This window comes from Papaver somniferum, unplaced genomic scaffold, assembly GCF_003573695.1.
Source record: "Papaver somniferum cultivar HN1 unplaced genomic scaffold, ASM357369v1 unplaced-scaffold_99, whole genome shotgun sequence".
NCBI lineage: Eukaryota > Viridiplantae > Streptophyta > Magnoliopsida > Ranunculales > Papaveraceae > Papaver > Papaver somniferum.
The window spans coordinates 9692879-9711576 of NW_020653081.1; the positions used below are offsets into that span (position 1 = coordinate 9692879).

An 18698-nucleotide genomic window follows, 5' to 3' on the forward strand; every position below is an offset into this window, starting at 1 on the left:
AGGATAAGTTAAGAAGTTAGTTTTAAGATTCCCTAACTCAACCTGACGTTATAAAGTTCGATCATAAAAAAGAAAGATCAAATCCCCTTCTTAATCATAATGGAACACCCCAGCATTGATTGGAATTGCTTGTTGGTTGATAGGTGTCAAAACGTGTAAAAGCAAAATATTACACAAAAAGTTTGTTTGCCAACAAATTGTCACTCGATGAATATTGGTCTAGCTTGCTAGAGTCCCCTCATATTATTGGTGATGACCTAAGCCTTGAAGTATTTGTGGCTATCTTTTGAGAACTAATTCACAGATAGAATAATCTGAAGAAGATCAGATCTTCTCTTGTGGTTAAAATAAAGAGTTAGATGATACTTTTAAAAAGCATATTTAAAAGGAAAATGAAGCTGTTCAAGTTGGTTAGAAATTAACTGGTAACTAGTGCAAAAACATTTTATAGACAACAAGGAACTCTGGTTAATTAAGTTAAGAGGTAAACTGCACTGCATACATTAATTTGGAAATAATTCCTTACAAAATACGTACAACGAGCTTCGGAATTAAATCCTTCTCTCTGTGCATCAAAGGCATGCGCATGTACATATATATAGCTACATACTCAAAATACATTATACACCAGGGGGGAATGAGGATTTCGATCTATTTCTGTGATTTGGGAAACTGAACTCCATAGTCAGTGTCATCAACAATGGTCGTTGCAGCAATGGTTTTGGTTCCATTGGTTGTGGAAATTGGCAATTCAAGGTCATCTCCTTTGCCACTGCTATCCAATGATAATGGCGAGGGATTGTAATCTTTGCTTTTGCCCCATATAACAGAATACAAGCCGATAACGATAATTATCGCACCAATAACGCTGCAAGACCCACCCGAATATATAAATCAGTTATAGGACATCGTATTGGCGGTATTATAAGATAAACATTTTTGTATCTGTGTACAGTGTACTTAAGAGAAAATCTTATGATATTGTGATATATACCTTCCAAGGTGAATTTGTTCAGCTAGAATCAAAGAACCCAGAACTGCAACTATGATCATACATAGAGGATTGAAGGCAGTGACAAAAACCGGTCCTCTTTCCTTTATTACCACTGATTGTAAGTAGTACGCGAGTGCTGAGCAAACCACTCCCTACGAACAAAGAATGATGCTAAACTGGTCATTCTGAGTACAGTTTTTAGCCAAAGAATGGTGAATTAGCGTGCGAAACTATTGGTACGTCTAGTTGGTAACCAGTACAACCTATTAATGACTTATTTCACTTACGGAATAAATTGGAGCAAGGGTCCTTGAATCCATGCCCAAGGCCCATTCACTAGTATGATGCTCCATCACAACTGCTACTGCTCCACCTTCAATCATTCCCATGAAGCATATCAGAGTAGTGAGAGAGAGCTCTGCGGGGTAATCTCTTAGAGTGAACGACTGCAACAATTATTTTGATTAGCGATTTTGAAGTTGTAGATTAAAAGCCCGTATAAAACTACGTTAACTTAAAATAATAAAAGAGGTATGATCGACTCACTTGTAATATGAAGAAGGCAGACCAACCAACACAACTGGCCATGACCATCAAGGTTCCAACAACCCATTTGTGATCACCAGAAGAAGAGGCTGAAGAAGAAGAACCAGTTCCTGTGTGGGCTGAGCTCGTTCCGAACATGTTCATGACGGGTCCCTTGTACAATGTCATCAATGTGGCTCCACCCAAAGTGACCATGGTTCCAACAATCTTAGCTATGCTGTGTATATTCTTAATCTTTACTTTCTCTAACCTAATCAGCCAAATCACAAAAAGAAAAAATGATATAAAATTAGATACTGGATTCTCTTTTACTTTTGGAATTATTGTTAGCCTTTTAAAAAGAAAAAAAAAATCTTTTCATTTTATTTTAGCAATAGTACGTCCCAACAACTGGAGATTGTAATAGAATAGGTGGTTTAATCTATGTACGTACCGAAATAAAATTGCCATGATGAAGGTGACCGCAGGAAGAATGTTAACAATTGCAGAAGCAAAAGTTGCAGATGTGTACTTCATCCCAAGATAATATAAGTTCTGATCAAACACTGGCCTGTAAATTAAAATTGATTCAATATTAATTAAAACTTTATAACAAATAATATTGTACTAAAATAATACAGTTTATCTAAAAAACATAATGGAAACAAGACGGCAAGGAGATATATAATGGAAACAAGCGTAGTTTTTGGCTCAAACAATTTCTAACTTAAAACTCTAGATGCAAGAGAAGAGATGGTTCAAGTAAGTCATTTTAAAGACAAGATAACCACGTTTGTAACAGTCACGTTATAGTCTTTTGCTTGAAACGTGATGATGTTCAAAAAAATAAAATAAGTCATAGGACATCTTTCATCTATTCAAAAGATCTTCTTAATTAGCGAATTTTCAGTTTGGTATCAAGGAAAATATATCCGATCGGGCCGAGTGTTAGTGTATAGTGCGAAGTAATTAGCGAATTTTTCAGTTTGGTATCAAGGAAAATATATGACGATCGGGTCGATTGTTAGTGTATAGTGCGAAGTAGAGCTGATTTTTAGAGCTTTCCGTCCTCGGCCAGTTTGGATGAACATGCATCTAATTGTGTGTTTTTGAGCCGTATACTAACTTATCAGGAAAGGTACAAAATAGAGAGCAGAGCATTACTCTAAGAAGCCAAGCAACATTATCTTGAAGAAAATAGGGAGCGTCAACTTTGGCCTTGTTTTCCTGTCAAAATAAGGAGCAGATAATTTTAGATGCAGAATTTGCAGTTAGCATAATATCTATCAGTATACTTCATCAAGCTGAAATTATAATGCATAATGGGGATGAGAGTGAGAGAGCAACCTTTCGAAATACAACGCAAAAGGAGCAATGGCAATGGTGGCAGCTGCATGACGGTAAACAACCAGTACGTAGGTACTCATACCACGTTTCAAACAAAGCATGGTAATAATATACATTCCAGCATAACCAAATGACAAAGAAACCATAGCCAAGTATGGTTTAATCTTATTGAAAGCTTTACAGAAAACCTCAAACATTTTTTGGACTTCCATCTTATGAATCTCTCTTTAGAAGTAATAAACTAGCTAGCTGCTCACTCGCTCGCTCACCCTGCCAAATATGTGATGAATATAAAACATAAAACTTCTCTTCTTATTTATACCCAAAGAAAAGAGCATGCAAATAAGAAATAAAAAAGAAACTAATTAATTAATTAAAAAATAATTAAATGAAAGCAAAACCATTTCATCAAACCACTTCTATATGTCTAAGCAGGCACTCACACAAAAACCCTTGCCAGACTCCCTTATCCATCAACTTATTTCACCCATTTCACAAGCAACAAGAATCCCTACTTTGATGATAGACTCTAAGAAAAAGAATACATTGTTGAGATTCATATTTTAGAAAGATCTTTATATTTTCTTTATTACGAATATTTAGAGAAAGAGAGGGAAAACAAATATGGATACATCTATTTCTCTTCTTTGTTAAGTGGGGGAGAAGAAAGTTTTGATCCATTTGACAACGTACCTAATGAAATTAAGTTTTAGTGCTCTATGATGGTGTTAATTTAATGGTTTTGTTTGTGGGTTAATTTTAGTTCATGCAAAGTTTGGTGGTTGTAATCAGTGTTTCATCTAACTATCTAAGTACTGGTAAAATGACATTAATGGATAAGATAATGAGACAAGTACTCATTATTTACGCATAGGTCATGGTCTTTGGTGCGCTCACCTTTGGACTCCAACGTACTTGAACGTCCTAGCTTAGCTAACTAATGTTTCTTTTAAGTAGAAATCTACGTTTAATCCCATTTTAGTTGGGCTTTGGACGCTCTAGTCCACCCCTCTCAAACCTGATACTCGGAGGTCCTAATTTACCAAATGTTGAACGGGTTAGTCCTTTCTTTAACGATTCAATCCAAATTGAATTATTTTGATGACCGAAATGACCCTTTTACGAAAACAAGAGTACTATTTCATTTCTTTGTTCGTCTCTGGCGGCACATCCTCGGTGAAACTTACGGAGAAAAAACAGAGGCATCTTTCATTTCTTTTCGATCGGGAATCAAGATGATTGATACATAGTGAATTTTTCATCAATTTTCTATAACGATTTCTACCATTACCTTTTGTTTTCTTCTCTTCTAATTCATCTCCATCTCGATCTGAGCTCAAAATAATTTCAAAACTTCAATCTAGGGTTTTATTTTTGTTTTGTTTTTGATTTGTAGCCATCGAAATGGAGAAGATGATGATGATGCTGTCCATTTGAAGAACTTCCACAAGCGTATCAAACGACAAGAGGAACTTATTTAAGACATTAAGGTAAGGAAATTAAGCAATGGATTAATTTAGTTTTTTTTTTCTGTTTTCCTTGATGATTTTTGTATTGAAATTGGTATATTTTTAAAAATGCTCACTTGATGAGAATGTTAATTTGTTTTAGAACACAATGGGGAATTTTGAATTTGAGATCAACAAATTAAGCATTTTAAAATTAGGAAATTAAAGAAATATGTAATGTTAATAACCATATGAATGTAGGAGAATGTTGAGATACAAAGAGTGACCCACTTTATATGAGATTTTTACGTAATCATATGAAAAAAAAAAGGAACCAAAAATGTAGCAATCCATGAATTTTGGTCTCAAATAATGGAAGTAAGTTCTATTCTTATGTTTTTATTAGTACCAAAGCGGAAATAATTTAGTGCCATTGGTCATTACCTTGTGAGCTTGCATGTAGGCTACCCCGAGGGGTGACCTTTCCAATCAAGATGATGTTCTATTAAGATCTCTTTTTGTCTTCCTTGTTTCTTGTTACATTTCCAGTTTAGCTCGTTGATATGTTGTATAATAGTGTCACTTCTAGTAACTCTTGTACACAATTTTATTTCCTATAATCTACTTTCAGATCCAGTGTATGATTTGTATCCGCTCAATCAATGAATTTTGGTAGTGCTAGAGGTTGACTAATATGCTAACCTTGTAAAGAATGAAAGAAGAGAAATAGATATCATATTTAGAGTATATTTTTACTTGAGATGTCAGAAGGTTGGTTTATTTGTACTAGGTTTAGGATTTTGATTCTTCAAGATACTGTTTAATAAATTCTAAAACAATAGGATCCACTTGCTACTTACAGGTGCAAACATAGAAAATCACAAGTGGTTTTTTGGTAGCTACTAAAACCTGGGTACAAAACTATATTATACCCTGATGCACTTTGACACTAATCTTTCTTGGTTTTATGGATTTCGTAGCTATTTTATGGTTTTTAAGTGAATCAATTCTAGTTATTTTCTGTATTTTGTAGATGTGTACATAGTTGTACACCATTGTCGTGCCTCATTTTTTAGGTATTAACATTTTACAATTACAAGGATTAGGGCATTGTTAACGTCTTAGCTGCTCAAATTTTTTGACATATTTGACAAGAAAATTAATAAAAATGGATGAATCAGTTCTAGATATTTTCTATATTTTGTAGATGTGTAAGTAGTTGTACACCATTATCTTATATCACTTATAAGCATTACACTTTTTACATCGAGTCCATGTCTTATGTAGCTTATACACAAAGCTATGTTTTACAGGTGGTGAAGTTGCAACAAAGAAATGTGGCATAATATTTGATCTAAACTCTGGAATTGTGTACCCAATTAGTGTCTTCACTCCGGGGAAGAAAAAGTTAATGATTTTGTACCAGGTTATGGAATAGACTTCTCATCCACCATGCTCCCTCATTTGCGAATGTAGTAAATTACTTATGGTTCTATGAGTTTCTTGGTGATTGCAAAGTATCTGATACGTTTTCGAAAGGATGGACAGTATCTATGATGAATGCGGTCGGTGCACACGTAAGGTATACATTTATCGGATGGATAGAATCTGTGATGAATGTGGTCGGTGCATACGAAGGGTATAGGCTTTGTTTTTCCTTGTTGATAGTCATGACTTAAATATACAACGATTTTGTAGTTTGGTTAATGTGCATTCTAATTATTTTTTTGTTGCGTTTGTTTTGTGCAACGTCGGCTTGGCATATCAAGGTTGTACATACTGGATGTGTTCATTGTGCTTGATAGTATATTTTGTACAAATGTCAAAGATACTTTCGGCGTGTCATATACGAGTAAAGTTTGATTGTCACTGATATCCAGAAATTCTCAACTGCTGAGGTACATACTCTCTTTTTGATTTTTTTTTTTATAGAATTCCCTCATATAATTTTCGTATACTTGGAATATGTAAGTGTCGGAAGCAAAAGTAGTAACAATATAGATGCTATGAAGCTTTCTTTTGGATTTTGGTAAGCTAGCATGGACATAATGACTTTGGATTTTGGTAAGCCTGATAAGAACCAAAAGTCATGGAATATTAGGAGTTAATGTTGATTTGTTAATGTGTACACAACTATAAACATGATTCTTAATGTATACATAAATGTACACATGTTGATTTTCAATGTGCACGTAATTGTACACTTGCTGATAATTTTGATAAATAATTCCTTAGATGAGTATTTGCTAATATGTAGCTTTGTTTCTACAGAAGCTATTATTGTAGTCTTCCTTTGTAAGGTGGACATTTTAACCGTTTAAGAATTCAAAGAGAAAACACACTTGTACTTTCCTAATAGAGCCTTGAATAATTTTACATTGTGTATAGTTTAAGTTATATGTACCTTTGTTCTTTTATTTCCTAACTGCGGCTTTTGCATCCTTTAAAAATGAGCTTATTCACCTCTATCCTTTGACATACAACTGAATCAGGGTTTCTTTATGTATTAGCTATTTCTTCAAGCTCTACTTAAGTCTGAAAACCCTTCTTCTTTATAGTCTTCCCAAACGTGCTATTTTGTTTTAGTGGTTGTTTGTTTGGTTTGCTCTTTGTTAATCTCACCCTACCCTACTGCTCCCTCCTTCCTATTTTGATTTAGTGGTTGTTTGTTTGATTGATGTATACATAATTCTACACCTTTTGTTTCTAGTCATTTATTTTTTTTATTTGTTTATTTTGTAACCTCACACGCTTCCTTGGCACTTGATGCTTATTTAAATCACATCCTTGTTCCAATAAGATATTGATGCTTCACCTGAGTATTTAATGTTTAAGATTCATTGTATGTTAATGTGTACATAGTTGTACACATGTTGATTCTTGATGTGCATGTAATTGTACACCTGTCGATTAATGTGCACACAGTTGTACACATGTTGATTTTTGATGTATACATAATTGTACACATGTTGATTTTCAATGTCACCTAGTTGTACACTTATTGATTGTTACTGAGTGCACATGTTGATTCTCAGTTTGGATATCAGTCAAAGGTCATGTATCATTTTCATTAGGTTTCGACTTTATTAATAAATGCTTCAAATGATCAGTTTAGCTCTTGAGATTCATTTTGGTTTCAACTTTATCGATAACTGGGATGTATGTTCCCTACTTTCATGTCACTAAGATTGTGCAGTTTGCAACTTTTTTGTAGGTGCGTACATAGTTGTATATCATGGTGTTATTTCAATAATATATGGTCAGTTTTGTGGGGATGGATGTTGGATTTTTGTTATTGTGTGCATAATTTTACAACATTGTTCTCTCTCAATAATAAGGAACCTTACTTGTTGATGAAGCCTTAAGTTGTTTCTTGATATGGTGAGGTGATTTTAATAGCATTCTTGAAATGTTTTTAGGTACTTTTCAAGGAAGCTTAAGAAACTGAAAAAAGAGCAATGGATAGGTTTTGGATATTAATGAGGTATCAAATTCTCTTTTAACTTGATGATTTAGTTGATTTGTATATGCCTCTGACTTCATTTTTTGCAATGACTAATAATAAGGTTCAAAAATGAACGAAACCAATTTTTGAGTTGGAACCTTATCTTACTTATGTTTCATGTGATATCTAGCAAGATTATATGTATTGTCCGCCATAGTTGTTCTTGGTGATTGTTAATGTACCTGGTTGTATACAATTTTCCCGTTTCATGAATATATTGCATGTTTTATGAGTGTAGATGTTGTATCTTTTGGATTTTGGTAGATGTGTAATAATTTGCACATTATTATCCCGTCTCATGAATATATTGCATGTTTTGTGTGTATGGATGTTAGTTTTTTTGGATTTTTGTAGAGGTGTACATAGTTGTACACCATTGTGCTATCTCAATAATATAAGGTATGTTTTGTGGGTATGGATACTAGATTTTTGTAGGTGTATACATAGTTGTACAGGATTGTGCTCTCTCAAAAATATGAAAAAACTAATTCTTGATGAAACCCTAAGTTGTTTTTTGATATCATGAGATGATCTTAATAGCATGCTTACTATGTGTTTAGGTACTTTTCGAGAGAGCTTAACAAAGTGGAAAAGAACAAAGGACGGGTTTCGTAGATGGACGATTTTTTGGATTTTCGGATTTTAATAGCATGCTTGCTATTTGTTTAGGTACTTGGTATGTGTTAGATTTTAATAGCATTAGTGGTGCTTAGGTGGACGTTTCAAGTTGTACGTGATGTACAAACTGGTGCATCTTTTCTTGTTTCTGGATTTTCGTAGATGTTGAATGGTTGAGGTGTTGTAGTTGTTTGCATCAGCATGGTTAAGAATGCTTGAGCGTTGGAGCTGTTGTAGCTAATGAGTTTGAGTTGTAAACAGGTTGTATTTTTATAGATGTGTACATGTTTTTACACCAATGTAAACTAAGCTTTTTAAAACATGAGAATTATATAGTCATATGAGTACTCTTTTTGTAGCTCTCGGAAAGAGCTTTACGAATATATAAAGTTTGCGAATTTTGGACAAACGGTTCGAAAGATAAATTGAGTTTAATTTTTTTTTTATATTATTTAAAATTGATGTCATCATCATAAATCACTTTGGACTAAACTACAAATATTTGGACTAAATTGTAAATCAGGAAGGTTATTTATGTACTTTCTATAAAAAAAAGACTAATTTATACCTAATTGAATGGGTTAGGACTAAGTAGTATATTTGGATGGAATTTTGCACCAAACCATATTTTTCCCTTCTTTTAAACTAGGGATGGACCCAGGATTCGAACTTGGCCGCGGTTATTTTCAGTACTTAGTGGTTGGAGAAATGAGATATGTAGGAGGAGTTCTAGTTCTGGCTTTCCTTTGACACTGATCCGGCAAAATGAGAATCATATTGTTGGGTCCAAAATAATATGAATGTTATGAAGGAAGATAGTTCGAGTGATTTGACCCCAATGGATTCATCTTGTTAGGTCCAAAATAATATGCATGCCACTTGTCAGTCATCGAGCTGTGAAGCATCAAAGTGATATAACACCAAAAGAGAAGATTGGATTTGAGATTGGGACAATGTGTTCGTTCACCCAGCAAGCACCAGAAATTACACAATAGGAAAGCACACAATTGTGGTGGACGTAAAGAAATACTTGTTTATGGGATAGTTGTTTTTGTGGATGGAAAATTTAAACATCCACAGGTTCCTTTCCTCTCGCTACCCTACGTGTATGCCAATGCCATTAGTCACCAATGACGAGCAACACACTACTAAATAATACTCTCTATTAGTGAAGAGAGAGATTAGCACCCTACTTTCTCACCTAAAAACATTCATCAAATTCTTGTAATCTCAATGCTTTGTGAATAATGCATTACTCTTATCGTTTCCCGTATTAGTAATTAGACGTACGTACGGCACAAGTATAGAACATAAAAAGTTCGAGTATCATTAAGAATCAGCAAAGCGTTGATACTTATTCGCTTTATCATATTAATTAATAAGTTGTTTAGTGGATGGTTACTTTCTTAATTCTTTTGGAATTTCACCAGAAACATTCAGTGGTAGCATCCCATACTTCTCTAGAATAAATGCTCTATGTAGCCATTCAGGATTCATCTCTGAAAAAATGTGATTCTAAGCCATCCGGGTGACTTCATCTTGATTCTAAGCATACGAGTTGTACCAAACAATCATCCGATAATCGGATAAATAGCTGCTTGTTGCTCTGATAGTATTTCTACCAATAAGTTATTTCAAACGATTTGCATGCATACGCAAGGCCTAGACTCCACAACTATTTACCGCAGCGGTTCCTACTTTGACTTGCAGTTCATTGGAGCAATCTATATTGGATGCTTTGGTGTATGAGTACTGTTTGATCATTAGATTAAACTAAATATAATAAACTAAAGCCCTAATTATACTTGACACCGTAATTTCTTTGAGAAACAAAAGCAGAAAGTCTAGTACAAAGAGTTATAACATCAGCCTAAACATTTCATTGTCAATATTAAAACATCGAGAGGTTGAGATTTTTACTTTCTTTGTTTTCCTGTTTTTGAATAAGCAGAAAAGTATGGGATATCAAGTATACAGTCAAAATTTAGATGAGCTTTTTCTTCTGGAAAAAATGCTTCAAATGCCACAGTTGTAAAGCCGAAACTCCAATGCAAACACCGAGAGACATGACGCTAAACCAAGCCACCCGTGCGTTTGTTATTTCACTCACTTCCCTCATCTCCGCTTCCCTGTTTGACAATAAAGAGAGGTATTTATTAACAAATGAAAGGCTTCTGCTATAAAATGGAACTTCTACAAACTGAAGCAGGTACAGTAAACACAGAGACAAAAACTTACTTGGTTCTAAGATAAAGCAAATTCTCATGGATGGCCTCCACTGCACCTTCCAGTTTCCTTAGTTCAAGTTCAACACCCTAAATATCACAAGGACAGAATATTTTCAAATTAGATAAACATTTTCACCACCCCTGCCACTACATATATATGAAACTACCTAAAAACCATTTATAAACATTACTTATTCAACCAATAATTTGAAGGTAAGGATTAACAAGGGTTCAGATTTTTCAGGTCTAACATAACAAATACGAAAACAAAGGAGATATCACTGAATAGTTTATAGGAAGTAAATCTAAACTTCAAGCAGTTACCTCGATTTTTTCTTTTCGTGCTACTGATTCCCAATCCTTTGCTGCAATACCGATCTTCCAGTCCAGGTTGACACTTACTCCAGCTACTGCTTTATGATGGTCATCCACCCAGAAACATGCCAGATAGTTACCCGCCTCGCTGGTTGTGAATGCAAACTGACCGTTGGTTACATTATCCTTAGAATGGAGTGTGTTCCCATATGGTGAGGTAACCTAAAAAAGTAAAAAAAGAATGCTCAAGTTAATTCATTTGCGAACATGGCATGATGTTTGCAAATTCCATGTTATAAGTCGATATATCCTAACAAAAAAGATATATGCTAAATGTGGACTATCTTAATATAGTAGCACTCACAAAGAAGATACTCAAATGCTGCAAACTTCCTACACAGTATGACACCATAACCTTTTTTATTTTATTTTGGTAGTTTAATACAGGCCAGTTATTAAGAACTTTACTGTTAGCATGTTCAGTTGTATGTCAGTTCTAAAGCCAGATCAAGTATTCACCACCAACAACTTTACCTAGCTTGCAACAATAATTTTAAATTTTATAAAGGGCAAGAAATGCAACTATAGCATACATCACCTCATGTGACGAGCACTGGAAAGAACATGCCCTGCAGCTTATTTAGGGATAAACAGTGATTAATCAATTACATCTAGCTAAAACAACAAAATGTAAACCAAAGTTTCTGGTTATCTTGTACTGTGGAAGTCGAGCCTGGAACCATAACTAATATCTGTATCCCTGATCCACCATTGTAATGTCAAAGTTTTTGACCAGGTTCTCCCACGGATTATGCAAACTATTAGGAACAGCATTAACATGATAATATCAAGGAACCATCTTTTGGGTCAACAGTAAATCCTGTTACTCATATCCCAATAAATCAAAACCTAAGATATTACTCACAGAGAAATAGTTTTCGACTTTTACATAAAACTAGAAACGTGCTACAAACTAATTACTGAGGAGATATATTGCTCGTAGAATTACTTCCTTTCATATGGTCCATCTTAACTTTCAAGCACCAGTTTCATTTTGAAATGATTAACAACCATATGGATATTTCGTTAAATTTTTTTGATACGGCCAAACTGCTAACCTGGGTTTGTCTTCGTATGTCATAAGCTATTTTTCTATGGAGTCTTTGTACAGCAAAAAAATTGCATTATAGGGATGAAATTATGGAATAAATATGTGCTTGCTAAGAACTGGAAAGTTTTAAATTATGAACCTCGTTTAGATCAATTATCCTAGCCACACAATGCATATACACAGGTAAAAGATTCCCAATGCACTCACATAATACCAAGGCTCATTCCAAATAACCAATTGTGAGTATGTCATTGGGGACCAAATCACATATTTATAAGTTATCCACATGCAAGCTGCCCCTACATTACCAACTACTATGACAATTATAACAAGCATGAAACAATTTATCACTGGATAAAATTGGACTTGGTGATTAAGTATTAAAGGAGACTTCTTCGTGAGTACCAGTGAGAAACTACAAATGTCCAGGCAAAGAGGAGTGAAAGAAAATCATTAACGGCCACCTAAATCCCCTACAAACTTCTTCTTAATATTCCTAGGATAAAACCTAGAGTGTTACCTAGTCCTCTCCCCACAGAAGTATACTGAAATTCAGACACAAATAATTCATATGACTAAATTGCACTCCCATGGTATCTACCATGAAGTACTAGAATATATTCACCACAATCGCAGCATAAACCATAAAAAAATAAAATCAAAAATGCATTTCACTGCTCAGAAGTATTATCCCCTGAGCTCATCGCACCTGAGACATTTCTAAAGGTCACACCTTTCATAAAACTTAACACAAAGAAAGACATCTAGCCATGTTCCCATCCTCAAACAAAAGGTATCTCCATCTCAATTGTACAATAATCAATCCCAATTTAAGCATAATGAATCAAACAAATCAGTCCGTGTTCCAGATAAACACATAATCTGAAATAACCCTATGCTAACATCTACCAACACCCAATCTCCCTAAATCTATCAAAACAGCTCATAAATCTATTTATCACCTGTAACAGACAATAAATTAGGTAACTTTAAAATCGTACCACAAAAATTAACACTAAACCTTAACCAAAAAAGACAAATCAAAGATAACAATAAATTCAAATAGAGATTTGGAAAATAGATCAGAAATTGTAATTACCTTGGTGGAGATTGTTTGCATATTCTGATGATCTTCAGATATGACAGTATAATCAGCTAATACAACAACGTTAGTTTGAATTTCTTCAGATACACATTTTGTTCCTGAAGCTGGTAGATTCAACCATATTCCTTGCCCTAATTGTAAAATACTCAAACAACATAACAAGAAAAACAATACAGTTTTGTTCTCCATCCTCTGAAGTACCAAAAATCGAACCCTCTTTCGACAATTCCCCTCTCTCTATCGGTTGATAATCTGGTTGATGAAACAAACCCAAGGGAAAATCAAAGAGAAGACTTTAGATCTCTTCTGATGAGTGCGAGAAGGACCTCTTCTGTGCACGTTTTATTTTTATTAGTCTTGACTTTGACTTTTGACTTATTTTTTGTCGAATAAAAACGACCCTCGACATAATTAATTACACTGCACATCCACTAAAGAAGGCTCTGCGAATCGGGCGAAAACGATTCGACTCACCAACCTTAAAAATTCACAAATCAATTCCTTCTGCAACCCTAATTCTTAAAATAACTTCAATGATTTTCTCAGTCTCTGCTAACTAAACCTCTAATCCACCGGCCCGTTCAAGATGTAGTCGATTTAAAAGTGTTGGGAAAGCTCTGATTAGATGTTGGTGTTACTTAACCCTAAATTTCGGTGATGTAAATGTTGGTTCATGGCTGTGGTCGCTACAATTCAACTTTCCGTCGATTCAAGCAATTTTAATACTGAAGTTTTGATTTGTCTGATTTGATGGTCCCTTTCTCGAATCTGAATTTTATATTTGATGATGTCTACGCCTGAGGATCATCATGAGCTCTAAACCTTTCCTTTCTGTTAAACGGAGATATTTTTCAATTCAGATGGTCCTCTCTACAAGTTCCAAGGAGTACTGTTCATCCTCACTGTTGCTGCTGTCTGCTCAGATCAATTTTAAAATTCCTTTTGGAGATAAAGAAATTGAGGTGGAAATTGGAATTTTTAACAAGTAACCCTAAGCCTATTTTCTTGATGTAACCTTTCCCTATCCTTCTTCTTCTACCCCATGTTTTCTGCATAACTTTTCATAGAATTTTTTCCCAAAATTAAATTTAAATTTATAAAATAAAACCTAAAGAGTTCTCTATGATCCTTTCACCTATAAATATGGCTCAAAATATCTTCTTGTACCTCACCTATTTCCTTTTCTCCCTAGCTCCTTGCATGTTTTTCCTTTACTATAATGTTCAGTTATTCTTTTAATTGGTTTCTCAATGTCTAGTAGTAGATTTAGAGATGTTGCAAATAGTGGTTCTCTTGTGTCTCATGCTAGGAATGCTTATCTTCCTGATTCTGATTGGCAGCATCAGCTAGTGGGTTTATTTTCAACAAAAATGAATAAAAACTCATTTTTCTTAAGAAATGCACTAAAATATAGATGGAAGCTTGCTGCTGAACTTTCATTAACAAGCTTGGTAGGGGTTTTATTTGATCAAATTTGAGTCTAGATTTGAGTATTTTATTGTCCTTAGGCAAGGAACTAGGGTGATTTATGGAGACACATTCATGTTTCAACCTTGTAGCTTCACTTCTCTCCCTGATAACTTTGAAATCACCACTGAGAATTTTGAGATTACACTCCACAAACTTTACCCTGAGCAAACCAGAATACTCAATGTCATAGAGAACACTCAAAACTTTGGGGTTCTAATAGCTTTTGATGACCCTATTCACCATTACAATGGTTACAACACCATAAAAAATAAGCTTAGAATTGATGTTACTCAGCCACTTCAATTTGGTACTACTGCACCTAATGATCGTAGAAGCGTCAACAGAATTGACTTTGTCTATCAAGAGCTACCAAGATTGTTTTGCAGACATTGTCACAGACTAGGACATGAACACCAAAACTGCATTGATGTCTATCTACTCAACCACCGGTATTTGCTGCTACAAAACCCACCACAAGTACCTCTACAAACTAATCTTCATGCTCTAGGAACTTTCATAGAACCTTAGTATGATGATGACTATCATCAAGAGATTCTACACAATGTAGACATTGAAGAACCAGATACTGATTGGAGTGATTGGGTTTCAACCCCTATTGTTTCCCAGGATATCTCTGATCAAGACAAGTCTGAGATTTCATTCTTCATAGAGGAAGGTTACCGGAAAGAGGGCTTTCAATCTGGCACCTACTCAGACTCTCAAGGTCCATTGCAGAAACATGGCTAGTTGAAGAAAATAACACTTTTGAGACTCAAAGTTCTGAAATGATATCTCACTCACCTCCTCATCTTACTGAGATACATCAACCTTTCAGTCCTACAATCTTCCTTGTCTCAGACATAGAAGAAGCATAACTCATCTTAGACAGTGACTTACCAAGCCCAGCCATAAAGCGACTCAACCCCGAACAACAATCTTATCTGAACAGTACAGACATTGGTTCATCATGTACACCAGATTTTTTAAGAATTGTAACTAATGAAGAACTGGATCAATGGATAAATGTCTTTCAACCAGCTAAAAAGTTCAAGCCTGATATTTTGGAACTTCCAGTAGTTACTCTATCTATCAGCTCCATCATTTGCACTTTCAGCACTGCTTCTATTGAAGACATTTCCTCACAGCCAGCTGATAGACACATTTTTGTGTCTACGTTGTCCTTAATTTCATGTATTATTGGTACTCAATTTTTTGTACTTATTATGGTATTTTATGTGTTTTTAGGTATTTTTGGAAATAAACATTCTTGGAAAAATCGGCTCGAAAAGTCGTCTAAAGCACCGGAAGGAACGTGTTATTCAGACTCTCACTTGTGGATAAGGGGCATCCAAATGATAAGGGGTACCCAAAGGATATTTGCACCCAAGCAGCTGATCAGAGACACCCCTCATGGCATCTGCTATTCGCACCCCAGGACCGGATAGGGGGCACCCATCTTCTTCTTCACGGGAAAGATATTTGGCGGGAAAAGAAATCTCAAATGTGTGAGATTTTGGTCATGATATTATGGGGATATTTGTGTCTTTAAGACATGATTATCTTCTTACCATGATAGTAAGATTTTGTACGTGTCTTGAATGGAAGGAAATCGTATACTTTTGGATATTTTTGAAAACAGGGAAGGAATTATTCATGGAATTAATTGAAGATATTCTCTTCATTATTTGGCTCAATTAAATGAAAGATTTGGATATACCATACAACTCAGAAGACGTGTGAAAATGGAGAGGAAATATTCCCGTGAAATACTTTCATTAACTGCAAAGATCTTTTGGAGTAATTGAGATGATTGTCGACCTAAGATTGGCTTCACAGTATAAATAAGAGTGTCTTGGGTATCAGTGAGGGGATGGAGAGTTTGGGGATCGTTTAGAGCAAACCCAGTTTAATCATTATTTTCTCCCATTTCATCACTTGTAAACACTTTTGAGCAATGAAAAATTATTCTGAGTGTGTTTCCAATATGCGGAGCTAAACCCAATCCTTGGGGCTATGGAGGAAGCCGTTGTTTCGGTAAAAGTGATATATTTTTATTAATTAATTACAACAAATCTATTATGATTTTTTGCATTGAACTAAAAATTGTTTATATGGTTTTGATTAGTTAGGTGTATTTTCTCTTGATAGAATATGCTTGCTTTAGGGTTTTGATATTCTATGCTTGGATTAACATCTATTCTTTTGGAAATCTACATGTCTAGGCAATACTATTAGAATCAATTTGAATGTTGAGTTGCATAATTATTGTTTTATTAAATCACTAATATCAACCAATGGTGGAATCCTAGTCCCATTCTCTCCATAATTTTCACAACATCTTTTTAATTTAGTTCCCAATTTTTATTTATTAAAAAATCTAAAAATCCGCTTTCACAAGTCTTGAACAAATCATATTACTACAACAACTTTGAAAATACATCAAATTTTTGGCGTCGCCGACGCGGACTTCTCTTTAGGCTAGAGTTTTTAGATTTTTTTTTTAGGTTTTTATTTTTATTTGTTCTTCTTTACGTTTTTGGGTTTTTGTCTTTTTCTTTCAGATTTTGGAATTTGGAGCGAAAGAAAATTTTGCCAAAGCTTTTGGTGAATACTTAAAGACTGGAGTAAAAGGCAAAGCGAAAGGAGCGAAAGAAGAAGATTTTTTTTTTATAAAAAAAAAAGAGAGACATTTTTATTTTTGTAGATTTTTTTTTTTTTAGACTTTCTCTTTCTTTTGCACTTTATATTTTTGGACTTTGGACTTTAAATTTTGGGACATTATTTTTAAACCCTACGGAAGGGTAGTTTAAATATAAATTGTTTGCAGAGAAGGACGGTGATTACGATATCACCTCGGCCCCTCGGGTTCGTACATGACATAGGAGTCGTGGCCCGAGTCGACTACAAAGGTTCATCCCCCGTCTGGTACGGGAGGTAAGTTTGTCGAAACACTCGCGAATCCCCTTTCAGCGAGTTACTATCTTCCTTCGTATGCATATATGTTGAGGACATTAAAACGGCTGCTTTAATTTCCTAGTAAAGGGAAAGGACTGGCCATACAAGATAAGGGTTCGGATTTCATCACCGTTCTCTTCTTGCCCGCCTTAGGAAAACGACACCAAACGCGAACCTAAGCCTAAAATTTTGACTAGAACGAGACCGATAGGGTAACGAGCTTAACAGGAAAGTCATTCGGAAAATATTGGTTACTCTTTTAAGCATACTTCGAAGTTCTTGACGGTTTCTGTAAGTTGAATGCGTGACTGCGCCGCCTTGTAATACCGGTGAGGCCTTGGGTATCAAAGCTCCACCGAGATTCCCTCGCCTCTATTCAACTTACTTTAACTCGGATTGATTCCAGAGGGATTTGCTTAAATTGTAACGAATTCACGTTCGAAGGATTAGAAGCTGGTCTAGAAACAATCTAAGTGGAGCCATCATGCTTTTTGTTTTCTAGAAATCAGTAGGTTTGCTGTAGTGGAGTCAGCCTTGTTTGTGTTTGCATAGAACATCCCTTCCATTTTAGGAATTTTCTTTTTGATTTTGTTTTTCTAGTGTATGCCCGAAGTTTTTAAACAGGCTTGGAAAAGAAACACTCTAGGTCGTTTGATTAGTGACAAACCTAGTAGTTCTTCTTGTGAAGGCGGGGATCTCGAAGACTCTTCTTTTGAGAGGCCCGTTTTTGGAAACTTCAGTTTTGAGAATCTGTCTTTGTGAGGAAAGTACCCCTAGTACTCCTAGTCCTTTGGTAGTGCCAGAAATGGCAACTTTGAAAGCTTTGCTAAACCCAACTAGGACCTCTCGTCCGTCTTGTATCAAGTTAGCTGAAACCGAGGCAAATTATGAACTGAAACCTGGGACTTTACAGATGCTCCCAATGTTTTTAGGGAAGGAGAATGAGAACCCCTATTTTCATGTTAGGGAATTTGAGGAAGTTTGTAGTACTCTGAAAATTAAAAACCTAAGTGATGATGCGTTGAAACTTAGGTTATTCCCCTTTTCCTTAAAAGATAAAGCCAAATCTTGGCTGTA

General features: G+C 35.0%; 2 protein-coding genes across 2 annotated transcripts; both read right to left on the minus strand.

Moving 5' to 3' along the window:
- Positions 1–476: 476 nt before the first annotated feature.
- LOC113346295 (WAT1-related protein At1g44800-like) lies at positions 477–3444 on the minus strand. The gene is made up of 8 exons (XM_026589840.1): positions 3310–3444; positions 2867–3136; positions 2684–2746; positions 1974–2090; positions 1541–1790; positions 1282–1440; positions 995–1146; positions 477–868 (listed from the first exon to the last, which is right to left on the minus strand). Exons 2-8 carry the CDS (start codon positions 3076–3078, stop codon positions 652–654), a joined length of 1170 nt encoding a protein of 389 aa, XP_026445625.1. The 5' UTR covers positions 3079–3136; positions 3310–3444; the 3' UTR covers positions 477–651.
- Positions 3445–10236: 6792 nt separating this feature from the next.
- LOC113346449 (transmembrane emp24 domain-containing protein p24delta3-like) lies at positions 10237–13529 on the minus strand. The gene is made up of 4 exons (XM_026589993.1): positions 13191–13529; positions 10990–11202; positions 10676–10752; positions 10237–10566 (listed from the first exon to the last, which is right to left on the minus strand). Exons 1-4 carry the CDS (start codon positions 13383–13385, stop codon positions 10422–10424), a joined length of 630 nt encoding a protein of 209 aa, XP_026445778.1. The 5' UTR covers positions 13386–13529; the 3' UTR covers positions 10237–10421.
- Positions 13530–18698: the final 5169 nt, after the last annotated feature.